Consider the following 15,185-nt stretch of genomic DNA (forward strand, 5'->3'; position numbering starts at 1 on the left):
ATGAAAATTTAATCTGTGTTATGAATTCCCTGGTTTCTAGAAAAGCTTCAGTAGGAAAATGAGAAGAGAACCCATATGAACAATAAAACATTTCATGAATGGTAGCTTTAGAAAATCCTAGAGAATTTAGTAGCTTTTACATTTATAACAAAGTTGTATTTTTGATATTGTTCAGAATTATTCCAGTGTATTAGCAGCATTAATAAACTCCCATTTTGTACAGCGTGAAGATCTTTAAGACGTCCTTAATGAGAAACTACCTTTAAGTTACAGAAGACCCATCAGGTGCCAAATTCCATCTGGACAGAGTTACAAACAAATATACCGCTGATGATGAGCTGAAAATTAGAACAACCAAACAACAGAGCTTTAAAATATTATTTCAATACAATGGGACATTTCCACCTTATACAAATAGAATTTTGCTTCTCAATAAAAATTATTTGCAGTTGCAAGAGTACTTGATTTACCCCTTTTCATCTAGTTCAAGTACTAACAAAGTCTTAGAGAGCAAGAGAGTCCAATGTTCCTGAGAATTCTGACAGCTTTTAGAGAGTTCAGTTTTCTGTAGCATTCTATTTTGCAATACTACACAAAATTCTAATTTATAACCAGTGGTATGTAATGATAATTTCTAACATTTGTTAAGTGTTTATTAGGTTCTAAGCCCTTTATATTTGGTATATGTATCACATTTAATTTATTTCATTTAATGGCCCTCAACTGGGGACAATTTTGTACCTCTCTCCCCAAGATATTTGGCAATCTCTGGAAACAGTCCTGTTTGTTACAACCTAGGATATGTGTGTGGTTCTCTGAGCATCTAGTGAGTAGAAGTTAGAGATACTGCTGAACATTCTACAGTACAAGGGCAACCCCCACATCAAAGAATTATCCACACTCAAATGTCAATAGTACTGAGGTAGAGAGACCATAACGTAATCTGTTCAACAACCCTGTGAGGTGGGTACCTTTTCTTTTTTGGACAAGGTCTCAATCTGTCACCTAGGCTGGAGTGCAGTGGCATGATTATGACTTACTGCAGCCTCCATCTCCCAAGCTCAAGCCATCCACCTGCTTCACCCTTGCAGGTAGCTGAGATCAGAAGCATACACCGCCACACCTGACTAATTTTTTGATTTTTTTTTTTTTTTTTTTTTTTGTAGAGAAGAGGTCTTATTGTGTAGCCCAGGCTGATCTTCAGCTCCTGAGCTCAAGCAGTCCTCCCGCCTCAGCTTCTCAAAGTACTGGGATTACAGACATGAGCCATGACACCTGACCAAGGTGGGTATATTTAACGTTATTTTCAGGCAAGGAAACAAAACACAGAAATGTTAAGTAACTTACTTAAGGTCATACAGCTAAGTGAATGGTGGTGCCAGGATTGAAAACCTAGTTCTTTATTGCTTTAGCCCAAGCTATTTCCACTATACTCTGTCATGTTCAGAGAATGTTGATGTCTAGATTTGGAATTTCGAAGGGTGGAGATACTGCCTTATTCTGTACATCTGCTTTAGCACAAAGATCTTGATTGGTGAAAAATTAATGGTAACCATTCACCTCTACGCATCTTCAGATGTGCCCTTTAGAATGACATTTCAACTATTAGGTCAGTAACCCCAAGAGAAAATGGTTGTTTGAGTGCATATACTGTATTACAAAATACGTGGTGAATTCAAAGGAAAACAGAAGATGTAATTCGTGCCTCCAAGGAGGTTGTAGGGAAGAGGGGTTATGTATGTATATAAATAGAAGTTGGTGTGCATGTGTGTTTATAAACAGAATTGTCAGACCAAACATTATTTTGGAAGCAGTAAAAGTAAACTAGAATCTGGCCTACTCATGTCCCAGGACACCTCTTTCTAGTCCTGAAACATCTTTGTGAGACTGTAATGTGTGTTTACATCCTAGGTAATCACTGTGGTCCACTGTTGAGGAGCTGTGGCTGTTCTTACCCTTCTGGCTTAGATAAACTTATAAGCACAACCAGAAGACATATGTGAAATTGACAAGTCCTTGTATTTTTTTTTATGAGTTTTTCTTTCCTACAGGAGTGACTATTTCTTTTCCTCTTCTACTTTTTCAGGTTTTAGTGCACTGGGGATTGCTACCCACTTATCACTATTAAAGCCCACTCATGAGAGAATCTGAGAAATACTCTCAAATTAAGTTGAACATGGTGGATAAGTAAAGTATTGTGAAAGTTCACTCTCATGATTTCAAATGGTGAAACCTGGAAGGCTGAGTAATGTTTTATGGGAAGGTTATCACTTATAATCTTTTATATATTGAGATCATTTGTAAGAAGCACCCAGTATATTGCTGAACACAAAGTAGATTCTAAATAAATGTTGGCTTCCTTTTCTTCTACTCCTCCTCACTCTTCTTTTTAATATACCTTTAAAATGCTGCCACACAAATGGCCATCCAGTCTTCTATATTTAAGCTCATTCTTGCTTAAAACATTAGGAAATTCCATAGGGGAAGTATGGGTAGTCATTAAATGCTTGGGCTCAGGCCACAGATTGTTCAGGTTTAAATCCTAGTTTCCTCTGTTATTATTAATCATGCAACTTGCCTGGGAAAATATTAAACTTGTTGTTCATCAGTTTCATTATCTGTAATATATAGTTAATGAAGAAGTTACTTGTCCCATGAAGGTATCGTAAAGATTAAAAAAAGCAAATCAGGCTGTGTATTTGTCATTATAATTGGCATGTATGGTAAGTGCCCAAAAACCGTAAGTGATTATAAAATTGTTATAAAATGATATGAACTATTATTACTCAGCTTGGAGAGAAGAACTTCACTGTTTCACCTACTCTCACCCTGGCCCATTAATCTGTTTCCTGTTCCTGACATTTCGAAGACACGTTTAGGATTTCAGTCATAACCTTAATCCACATTTGAACACTTTTCTGGTAGATAAGTCCTCATTCCCACATTAGGTATGTACCTAGATGCAAATCCTGAATATCATGTCTCAATTAGTGCATTTGGACATGCTTGCTAACTGTGTTAAAGCTCTGAATAATGATAAAGTTTTATTTCTACCAAAACAAATTGGGGCTGTAATGTTTTATGATAAAAATCTAGGGTCTTCCTATGTACACTTGTATGTACATGCTTAAAATGGAATATTATAGTTAAATGTCATTCATTAAAAGTACATTACTCCAGTGGCTACTTAATTTGTAGATTTATGTTTTCCTGTTTCATTGTTGAACAGCTCTGGAAGTTATTATTTCATGAAACTAATGTGAGGAGAAAAATTAGGTGGATGTATAAGTGACGGTATAGAAATACATGAGGGTGATCTGATTAGAAGCAGTATTACACAGTTACAGGAGTAATAATTTACAACTGGACTCAGGTTTGAGTCTTAGCTCTATCATTACAGGCATTTACTTAACTTTGCTTGTTTCCCTACTCAGCTGAAAACTGAAGATAATAACACCTATTTACATGGTGGTTGTAGGGGTTATATGAAAAATGTCTGGCAGATAGTAGGAACTCAAGTAACTTTTATTCTTTCCAGAAGAAGAGGATTGATTGAAAAACATTTGGGGTCTCCTCTAGCCATATTCCTTGGTCAGCTTCTACAATCCTCTTTGGAACATAATTCTTAATTCCTTTATTTTCACTTGCTTATTGATCGCAAAGAAGAACTAATTTTAAATTTATTTCAAAGTGCATCTATTATATTTGCTGGGCCACACTAATAGTTATCAAGCAAACAACAGTTGGGGGATGGGGAAGTGGATAGAGTGAGTTCAATCACATGTCTGGGAAAAGTCAATAGTGAAGACAGAGTCTCAGTTTTTGTCATACTGGAGAGATTAAAATACAGGCAGAGGACTTCAAGTAACAGATTGGATGGTGAGTTAAAAATGCTGAAGTTCTTTCCTGGTGTCTCACTTAATGCAGTTGGGTTTATCTCTTTCCTCTTTTCTCTACTGATCAAATTTAGGATAATAAAGTTTAAATGTTTCTAAATCTTACTTTACAATATCAAGATAAAAAGGTATGCTTTTGTCCACTGAATGCAAAGCAGAGCTACGAAAACCTGCTGAACACATTCTTTATTTTCAACACATGTGTCTTTCCACCATTATGAAATGTACTGTTTTATTTGTACTGTGTTTGGATGATCATAAGTCAACAATAATAAATTCACAAGACCCTTGCCTTAGATGTGTCGGCAATAAAGTAATCAGGCCAAAATTTTACTTTTCTTTAAATTTTTCAATTCAAACACAATGTGTGCTTGCTTTTACATAATAGGGTTTAGGGATTGATTAGAGGGCTGGCTCTTTAAAAACCACCAGAGACACACGCAATCCTCACACCAAATGCTGAGAAGGAAGGTGACTACGCCTGGGAATGCCCAGATGCCCTCAGAGGGTTGAAGACGGCGTTTCTCTGAGTCAGGTCAAAGTTAACACATTACCTACGCTTCAAAGACTGCTTGGATTCCTTTCAGTGGATTAGTCAAGATGTTTTGATGACTGAGACTAGGAAATCTATAGGAGGGCGGGTTAGTTTACATTGTTCTTTGTCATTGTCGCTAAAACACACCAAAGCCTTCGTTAAAAATGCACACTGGGCTAAAAATGACAGACAAGGAGCAAATCCTGGGCCGGCAATTAGGCAAAGCATTATCTCCTCTTACCTCCTTGTAGATTTTTTTTTTCCTTTAAGTATGTCTCCTAAGATTTCTGTGCCATACTTGGAGTTCGCTCACCTAAGCCTGAAACTAACCACGCTTGTTCTCTTCTCCGACACGACACGCAAAGGAAGCACTAAGGTAAATGCATCAGATCCACACGGCCGCGGAACTTTTTGGCTCTCTAAGGCTGTATTTTGATGCATGAAAGGCATATTTTCCTCCCCTTTTCAAAATGCACCTTGTAATCCTGACAGGAACCCAGCTAGGGTCATCTGGAAAAGGAAGAAAAGGAGGAGGAAGGCTCCGGGAAGCTGGTGGCAGCTGGTCCTGGGTCTGGTGGACCCTGACGCGAAGGAGAGTCCGGGAGGCTCCCCGGGGACCCAGTTCTCCTGCTGATAGTTTCTTGCGACCTAGAACGTTGCCTACTGGACCTGAAGAGCTGCCGCGACTGTCGCCCACCTGTGGGATGGGCCTGGTGCTGGACGGTAAGGACACGGACCTGGAAGGAGCCCGCGCAAGGGAGGGAGGCTGGGAGTCAGAATCAGGAGAGGGAGGTGCGGGGTGGCGAGGGAGGGAAGGAGGAGAGAAGGAAGGAGCGGGCGGGGGGTGCGGCCCCAGGCGGGGTGGTGGGGGGGGGGTGCGGAGTGGGTGGAGAAAGCCGCTAGAGCAAATTTGGGGCCGGACCAGGCAGCACTCGGCTGGCTTTTAACCTGGGCAGTGGAGGCGGGGTAAGGAGCAAGAGGAAGGGGAGGTGTGTGGAGTAGGGGTAGGTGGGGGGAGTTGGAAGCAAATGACATCACAGCAGGTCAGAGAAAAAGGGTTGAGCGGCAGGCACCCAGAGGAGTAGGTCCTTTGGCATTGGGAGCTTGAGCCCAGTCGGCCCTAGCAGGGACCCCAGCGCCCGAGAGACCATGCAGAGGTCGCCTCTGGAAAAGGCCAGCGTTGTCTCCAAACTTTTTTTCAGGTGAGAGGGTGGCCAACCGAGCTTTGGAAGGACACGTGCCCACGAAAGAGGAGGGCGTGTGTATGGGCTGGGTTTGGGGAAATGGAACAAGCAGTTTTTAAAAAGATGCTCTATCATTCATTGTTTTGAAAGAAAATGTGGGTATTGTGGCATGAAACAGCATTAAGAAGAGATGGAAGAATGAAGTTAAGCTAATGGAATAGAGCCACATCTACTTGCAGCTGAAAAGTTAGAATCTCAAGACCCAGATATGCTTCTATGTGGTTGTTTTCTTTCATTTTTCTAAAAAACTAAAAAACTTGTTAACAACAAATACGTGTGGTTTATTGGTTTCCCCCCTCAAGCCTTGGACACTTGATTGTCTTCCTGGCACATACAGGTACCATGCCTGCATATAGTAGGTGTTCAGAAAACGTTTCTTGACTGAATTCTGCAAAAGAAAATTTTGGGGGGTAGGTAGAAAATATATGCTTAAAGTATTTATTGCTAGGAGACTGAGTGACTAAATTTAGTATTTGCCACAAGTAAATTATTCTTCCTTTAAAAATTGAAAACCAATTTGTTGAAATATTTATCTTGAAAAAGTTAACTTTACAAGCTATAAATTTTAAAAGCCATAGGAATAGATACTGAAGTTATATCCAACTGACATTTAATAAATTGTATTCATATCCTAATGTGTTGAGCCATAGAAGCTTGCAAACTTTAATGATTTTTTAAAATAGTGTCTAAGTTTGGAATCTTAGGCGGAGTGTTATTAGATGTAGCACTTCATATTTGAAGGGTTCTTTGAATATTGCATCTACTTTGTTCCTGTTATTTTACCTGTGCGAATGAATGAATAGGTACAGCTCTCTCATGGGACCTTACTTGACTCATAATTACCCAATGAATAAGCATACAGATGTATCCAAAAAGTCAAATATATTATAAATAGCTCATATATGTCTGTAGAGCAGAAGGAATTTAGCTTTCATATCTCTCTTATGTTTAGTTCTCTGCATGTGCAGTTAATCCTGGAACTCCGGTGCTAAGGAGAGACCATTGGCCCTTGAAGGAGAGCTCCTCCCTGTGGATGAGAGACAAGGACTTTACTCTTTGGAATTATCTTTTTGTATGATGTTATAGCACCTTTTGTTACTCCATCTATAAAATTGGCTTATCTGTTGATCTGCTTTCCTACTACTTATAAATCAGAATGTTAATTAGCATAAATTATAGACTTTTTTAGCAGAGAACTTTGAGGAACCTAATGCCAATCAGTCTAAAAATGCAGTATTCAGAAGAATGAATATTCCATGGATACTTCTAAATACCATTTAACTTAAAAATAACTTACTATTTGATCTATCAAATTGGGTTTTTATATAATTTTCTTTTTACAAATCACCTGATTAATGTAGTTTTAAAAATGCTCTCAGGTTGGTTTGCAAAGAAAATATATTATAAAGGCTACTAAATTTGTTAAGAGCATACTCATTTCTGTTCTTCAAAATCTTTCATAAGTTGCTCTAAGAATAGGTATGTTTTTAAAAGTTAAGTTCCTACGGTTTATAGGAACTGAAAATCACCTAAAATACCAGTGATTACAAATTTCCTTCTGGCCTTCTGGACTGCAATTCTAAAAGTGTAGAAAATATATTTTTCTGCATCAAGTTAGGCAGTACTGCTTAGTCTTCAAGAGTGGTAGGCTTTGAAGTCAGATTATTTTGATTCAGATCCTACATCTACTGTTTAATAGCTGTGTGACCTGAGGCAGGCCCCTTAACATCTCTCTGTGTGACTTGAACTTTAAAATTTGGAGACTAATAGGATCTATATCATAGGAGTTAATCTGTTGAGAAAAGGAATGTGAAGAGTTAGCCCAATGTTAACTGCTATTATTATGGATTACCGTATTTTTACAGTCATTATAGTACATATACCTTTTTTATATAAGATGCTCAATTAATGTTTGTTGAGTATAATTTTGTGACTCTCAATCTGTATATGCAGTGAGTGGGCCTGTATGACAATTTAATTTATGAAAAACTGTGTTTCACATGGCCTTACTAGCTCTACAGGAAACACATCACATATTTCTATCATATGATGTTACATGCCTTAGAACTTAACTTTCTGAATAGGATCCCTTCAGTTTGAGAGTCACAAAAGAGTAAAATTGTTATGGTATGGGTTATAGATTGTATTGAATATCTCCTTATATGTCTAGGTTTTGTCATTGGAAAACCAAAACAGTTTGGAAAATAGTATATAAGTTATTTCTTACTTTTTAAATTTTGCATGGATTTGACATCAAGTATAAATTTTGAAAGACATCTGAACTGTCATAATCCATATATGTATAAAATAAACATAATCTAAGAGAATTTCACCATGAAAAATTCAGGTAGTTTGTGAATGTCAAGGCAAACAAGTAAATTAAGTCGAAACTTTTATGAAAATAACATTTATGAAGTAGGAAGCTTTTTTTTTAAACTAGAAGTGATATATTAGCACAGAATTTATAATTCATATACAAGTGGGATTGATTTATAAATGGTCACTGACAGATTGTGCTTTTTTAATTTGGAGCAATTTTAAAAGTTTACATTTTCTCACAACTTTTAAGGTAGTTATTCAAGTTGTTCTTCTCTGTCTCTTCTCTCATGCCCTGAATTTTTCATGTTTCGATTAGTTGTAAGAGTGTATATCAAACTGTGTGTCAGATGACATAACTTGAATTTTGGTCATGTTATCTGTGCTACAAGTCTAGGTCTATACTGAGGAATTGTGAGACCCTCACAGAATCCAAATATACAAATGCCACTGATTTCTTACAAGGCACATGGGGTCTCTTATCTCTGCTGATAAGTCTCAAGTAAGAACAAAGAGTAAAATATTGTTAGGATTTAAAGCGGAAATTAATCAAAAAATCACGTAGTGTAAGTCTCATGTTAACAGTAAGATAATTTGAGATGCTTTTGTAATTATTAAATAAAAAGCAATGAGAGATTTTTAAACAAATACACCTGAATTTATATATCAGAATAGGTATGGTGGTTCAAAATAGCTACCTAATGAAAACCACAGTCGTATCCTAAACATTCTGCCTTTGATCAGAATAATTTTGGGTCTCTTAGTATGAAATTGCCTTTCTAAATAATGCATAAATTTCTTCTCATTAGTATATATTAGCCTCATTATTTTATAGTTATTATTTAATATTCATAGCTTGCTTTAGGTTAAAAATTATATTACCCAGACTAGTTTCTTGGACTTGCTTCCAAGTGACTTTTGACTATATAACAAAATCAAATTCACTCTGAAAATATAAAGATTTTTCATCACAATTTCCTTTGTTAACAGCCAAGTGCTACCTAATTTTAGGTGTTTTCATTAAAAAAAACCTGCATTGCAAACTTCAAAGACAGTTCCTTTGTTTGTTTTTAGAAGACAGGGTCTCACTCTGTTGCCCCAGCTGGAGTTCAGTGACGCAGTCATAACTCGCTGCAGCCTCCACCTCCTGGGCTCAAGTGAGCCTTCTATCTTGCCTCACAAGTAGCTGGAACTACACGTTTACAGGTGTGTGCCACCATGCCTGACTAATTTTTTTTTAAGTTTTATAGAGACAGTGTCTCACTGTGTTGCCCAGATTGCTCTCAAAACTCCTGCCCTCAAGTTATTCTCTCACCTTGGTCTCCCAGAGTGCTGGGATTACAGGCACAAGTCACCTCACCCTGTCAGCCCAAAGACAGTGCTTAATGAGAACTATGTGCTCTGAGCTATGAAAGTATAATAATAAATATATTATGAAAGATTTGTAAAGATGACCATTTTTAACGGCACCACACTTATTTAGTTATATAAATTATGATACACTATTACAAATTCATCATGATGATTTTATATTTACATTTTATTTACATGTTTGTGATTTGTGAGGAAAGCTAAAATTATGGCTGAGGCATAAATATTTTTGCATTTTGTTGTGGGTGTTTGTAAAAATGTTGCCACGAGAGACTAGTTGGCTACTCAAGCAAGGGTTTAGTCTAGTTCTGATCAATACATATGCATTATCTCAGACATACCTTAAGCAGTCCAAATCAAACTAACATAGATGCATAAAACAAAGGCCAATATGTGTTGAACAATTATATTGTGATGTACAGCTGCCAGTGTTCCTGATTACCATGAGTCCATTTAGTCAGTCCATGGGCAAATGCCAACAATGTGGACAGCCCAGGGTGTCCACATTCTCTTTTAGCTTTATATCCTGTAGGAATCGGAGGAGGCCACCTCTGGGATAGGAGCCCTTCTGTCTTGAACAATGTTGCCTGAACACTAACAAATGTTGACTGTCTACACCAGTCCCTCAGTAGTCTCTTCCATTCAGCTTCCTTTTGCTGACCATGTTTTGTTATTACACAGTTGAGATTTTTCAACTGGGAATATGTGTTAATTTTGTGTCAATTTTGATTAACTTAATTCTCAGAGTTCTAAAAATGCCTCCTGTACATGATATATGACTAAAATTATAATTACTTATGTTTATACATAAAATATCTGTGTATGTATAATTATATACTTTTCTTTTAGTCAATTTCACAAGTTTTAAAAAGTCCTTCTTTGTTTTGAAGTTTATTCCAATAGTTTATATATGCTAGTTAAATTATTAATCACTTGATTCAAGGAATATTCTTAAATACTTATAAGGCATAGTGTAGTTTTAATATTTAATTCCTTGCTAAAGAGAGAAGTGGAATCTATTTTTCTTAGCTGCTTCATCAATATTTTATGTTTGATGTGACAGTCAAAATATCCCTCAGAGCCAACTGTTACACTAGGGAAATCACAGTTTTCCAGTTATGTTTTATGGGAGGGAGTGGAACAGCGTAATAATATTCAATACATAAACGTTAACACTTGTTTAAAGGTCCTTGAGTGAACACTGCTATAAAATGCGTTATTATTGCTAGTGTCTTTCACAAGAGCCTGTAATTTCAGTATGATAGAGCTACAATATAAGCATAGTATTGCAAAACCATCAGGAAAGGATGTTAACTATTTAGCATACAGTTATATATTGGTTGTCAAACTTTAAAAACTTCTCTGACTCAGCAGCAATTTTGGCAATTTTGATCCCAATGCATCTGCGTAGGGCGTCTTCCTGGAGCAAAACCTCTGAGATGCAATGAGGTCAGGAGGGGAAACAGACTATGATAAAGGTCTTGTTGTTTGGAGATCTTGGCAGAAAGATCAATTTACAAATATGTCAAGTGTATTATCACGGAGGAAAACATTGCTCTTTCAATTGGTTCTCTTCAGCACTCTAGAATCAATGTACCACAGAGTTGTTTCAGTGTGAAATTGGCATTACGAAGTAGCTTTACTGTAGGGCTTTGTGTCAGCAAAAAGCTTAGGCTTCTTTTAGCAAGAAGCTTGTACAAATTTAATTTACTATTAGCTTGCTCGATAGAGACATTCCTACAGAGCTCTGAAAAATCTTTTCTCAGAATTTTCACAGCTGTATTCAAGTTGCAAGGCTTGTCAAATTTCCTATTTTCTGTGCAGCTCTATTACTATCTTTTGACATAATTACAATTTCAGATTCTAAAACTTTGTATGTAGGGCCTTTTATAATTTGTTTAGCACAATATTCAGACCATTTCAAGACTCTTCCATGGAACAATTTAATAAAGATCTTTTTGTGATGGTTATGAGTTCATGGTGATCAACCCTGGAGACCCATGTATATTGTAGATTGATGACATTTAACAGCCCTGCAGTGTTGGCATCATTTTGATAAAAACGAGTCAAAACAAGTGGGACTGTGGGCAGATTCTTAATACTTAAAACAATTATTCCATCAAAGTTTTCTTGTGTCCCTTCTGACTTAGCCTTTGTGGGATAGCATGCTTACTAATTCCTTGGTCATGGGGTAAGGAAATGAAGATTTTTGCTAGGTCCGTAGGATTATTAGAACTTTCGACCCTAAAACTATACCTGGATAGAGCCAGAAAATTTTCCCATAGCTTGCTCGAAGGAGTTGAGATAGAGCAGTACTTCTTTTGTAGGTCATGATTCTGGCTAACTTGGAAGATAATCTCATTTGAATTCTGTATTCTAAGTGAAACATTACGAAGGTAGAGGTAGACAGAAGGAAATTTGTTACTGCCTTTATGAAACAAATTATCTGAAACCCAGGTTTCTCAAGGGCTTCATAGAAGCACTCAACTGAAGCACTTAACCTAGTCTAAGGCTGGTCAAGGAAGGCTTGCTGGAGGAAGTGTCTTTTGCATTCACACCAAAAGGAGGTTATTCAATTGGAATTATCCAGAGAGGGTGGGGATAGGTTAGGAAAAATTTGAACAGATAGTGTGGAGGACTGTCAGGATAAGTAAGCATGGCACCTTCAAAGAATCCTGAGAAGTTCCCTATGACTGGAACATAAAATGTGTGACAGAAATTTGTGGGAGATGGGTCTGGAAACTCTAAAAGGGCCCAGAACATAAGGGATTTTGTAAGCTTTGTTTGGGCTTGATCATACTGGAAGTGAAAAGCCATGGCTTTTAAACAGGGAGGGACATAATTGATTCACATACTGTTGCAGTTTTGCAAAAGAAAAGATGAACTGAAAGTGGCAGTAGGGAGAGAGAAAGAGAGCAAGCGAGAGATTTGAAAGACAGGAGGTAAAATCAACTGGTTTGGTAATTAATTAGCAGTGGAAAAGGAAAGGAGACGAGTTAAGGATAACATCTAGATTTGTTGATTTGGATAATGGAGGGGATAGTGGTGCTGCTTACTGAATGAGAAAATTTAATTGAAGAAGAAAGCATAGAGTAGGAGTGGAGACCTATGAGACTCTAATTCTCTCAAAAACAGAAAAGGAAATGATGTGTATGGCTCAGGGTCAGGCAAGATGGTTATTTGAAAATGTTTTAAAGGGATTTAGAGCTTAGCCTTAGGTAAGAGTTATAAGATGTCTGAGGTGACAGTTTTATAAATATTTAGAGTGCCCACAGGTTGGGCCTTATTGTGGCATAGCATGACCTGAGTAATAGGAACAAGCAGCTGAGTTTTAGGGATAGTGCTGGTTAAATTCTACTTAGAAGGTCTACTTAGAACTCTCCTATGTAACCTGCTAACTGATGTCTGAACCTCCTGATCTTCACTTCTTTAGGCAGTGCTTTTCTCATCATGGGACACAACATATGAGAGGTCATAGAAACGTAATGAGTTATGAAAATCTGTTTGGGACTTGAGATACCATCTCCAGTGATTGAATAAAAATAGGACCTCACCTACTATGATGAGGTTTTTGTGTGTGTTAAAAGAAGGTTTTCTTTACTTTTGAAAAGGTTATATATCCTTTTTTTATTTTAAAATTTTGATCTTTGTTAAATATGCAGAATTCCTTCTCATCACTGCCTAGAAGTGCAGCTACCTCCTACCTGACTTCATATCTACTCCCAAAGGCTTAGTGAAGGCTTAAGAATTTCAAAAAGAGACTCTAGAATTTCATTTGGTACAAGTCAGGCAAATACATGAAAATTAGGCATAATAGGCAGAATCCCCTGACAACTGTGTTTAGAGGTGATTCAAGGGCCAGACCTTAGAGTCCAGCATTGGTTATGGGTGTGACACAAAAATGAAGCCTATGTTGACTGGGATTAGCAACCACAGTTCTAGAGGAAGCAAGGTGGAGAAACTATATAGGGGACTCCCTTTGTACATTTTATTTATTTTAAACATCTTTATAAACTCTAGAAATTAAAACAATACCAACACAAAAGCATCAGTTTTTCAACCAAAAACTGTTATACTTTGTTATACTTTTATGTGTAAAAGTATAATCCATTGTTATACTTTTATGTGTAAAAGTATAATCCATTGTTATACTTTTATGTGTAAAGGGACAGATAGTAAATATTTTCAACTTTGTGGGCCACATAAGTCTCTGCCATAGACAATATGCAAACAAATGAGCATGGCTGTGTTTCAATTAAACTTTATTATGAACATTAAAATTTGATTTTCATGTAACTGTCACATGTTGCAAAATACCTTTATTTAAATTCTAATGCAATACGTTTTAAAACGTATTGTTTTAAACGTACAGTTTTTAGTCTTTCTTAGTTTAAAATAAAGATATGGAAAATATTTTAAGGCTTTTGTGACATTATTTTGTTCAGTAATTGAATAATTTTAGAAGTAAGTGAAACATTTAGACATGCAAAATGGACTTTTCAGGAGAAGAAAATGGTAGCTTAACAGTTATTAAATTATTTTCCGGAATAATTTTTGCCTTAAAGGCATTTGTTGACCATTTCATTGCCTCTTTTTCTTTTGGACTATGCATCTTTTAATGTGTCCTTCAAGACAAAGGCTCTATCTTATCTCTCTTGTGTCTTGCATTTTCCCAGGGCAATGTTTTTCACAGTTGTTTAAAAAACAATACTTTCATCAATTTTCAAATGAAATCTTCCATGGGACTGCAGTATATAAAAACAGAAGTGACAATAAAAGATAATAACTCTCCCATAAATACAAAGAAAGTTAACCTAGCGCTCTAACGTAAAGGCCATGGTGATTTTGTATAACATTCATGTGCAATTTTCTTGATCCTCCATGCTTGTATTTTTCACAGTGTTATGTTTTTGAAATTGAGATGCCTTTTATAATTGATGTCAAAAGAAACTTGTCCACCACCAGGCCAAGGAATAAGTTGTAATATGGGAACTTATCAATACATAAAAGGTATATATTCCTGTGACCTCAGTTGAATTATTTGCATTGGTTGCATATCACAAGGCTGACTTAAAGTCAGTTTGTTGCTTGAAATTTCTTGGGATAAATTAATTTGTGATCTAGTTTTGAAAAAACAACCAGGTAATATTTAGTCTGAAGTTTGTCTGGCATACTAAGCAATGTAATTAAAGTAGAAGTTGCCTAAGCTCAGCACTGTATTATGCCTTGAAATTATACTGCCTGTCCTACAGGTGGAGGTGTTATGAATGCAGCTTGTCACTGTAACTCTATTCATAGCTCTGAAAGGCTGAGAGTGACTCAGAAGAATATTTTTGGTCTGAATATGAAGAACGCTTAGACTAAAACTTTAATTATGATGCTGAAGAAGAAAGTGGGTAGGTGATTGCATGAACAAGTGCAAAATATTGTTAATTTCTGAAAACTGTATATAGTTAATATAGTGCTTCTTTTTGAAAAGACTATCGTTAAATCGATGGTGAATCCTATAACCAATATCACTTTAAAGCAAGTAAGCATGATAAAGTATTATAAAACCATGATAATATCATATGTGGCTTGTTATTGTTCCCTGGGTATTGTACAACTCTGTTATGCTGTGATGAGACCTCGTGCAAACAGGTATGTCAAAGATATGATGGGCTATTAACTGAGCTTGGCCCATGTATGCTGTAGTGACATGTTCACTAATGCAGTGCAGAGATAACCAATAACAAATCATAACAGGTCTAAATATATGCAAAGAGATGTCAGCAGAAGCTTTCCTACATAGTGGATACTAAAATAAATTAGCCTGACAGCCCA

General features: G+C 36.6%; 1 protein-coding gene across 2 annotated transcripts in view; it reads left to right on the forward strand.

Annotated features, from left to right (window-relative positions):
• The first annotated feature begins 5,507 nt into the window (after positions 1–5,507).
• The window catches only part of CFTR (CF transmembrane conductance regulator), a 181,379-nt gene continuing 171,701 nt past the window's right edge, over positions 5,508–15,185 (forward strand). For both annotated transcript variants that reach the window (XM_017975483.5, XM_054237473.2), the window contains exon 1: positions 5,508–5,633. In XM_017975483.5, coding sequence (XP_017830972.2) covers positions 5,581–5,633 — 53 coding nt within the window. In that variant the 5' untranslated portion in view covers positions 5,508–5,580. The remainder of the gene's footprint in view (positions 5,634–15,185) is intronic.

Source organism: Callithrix jacchus, chromosome 11, assembly GCF_049354715.1.
Source record: "Callithrix jacchus isolate 240 chromosome 11, calJac240_pri, whole genome shotgun sequence".
Taxonomy (NCBI): domain Eukaryota; kingdom Metazoa; phylum Chordata; class Mammalia; order Primates; family Cebidae; genus Callithrix; species Callithrix jacchus.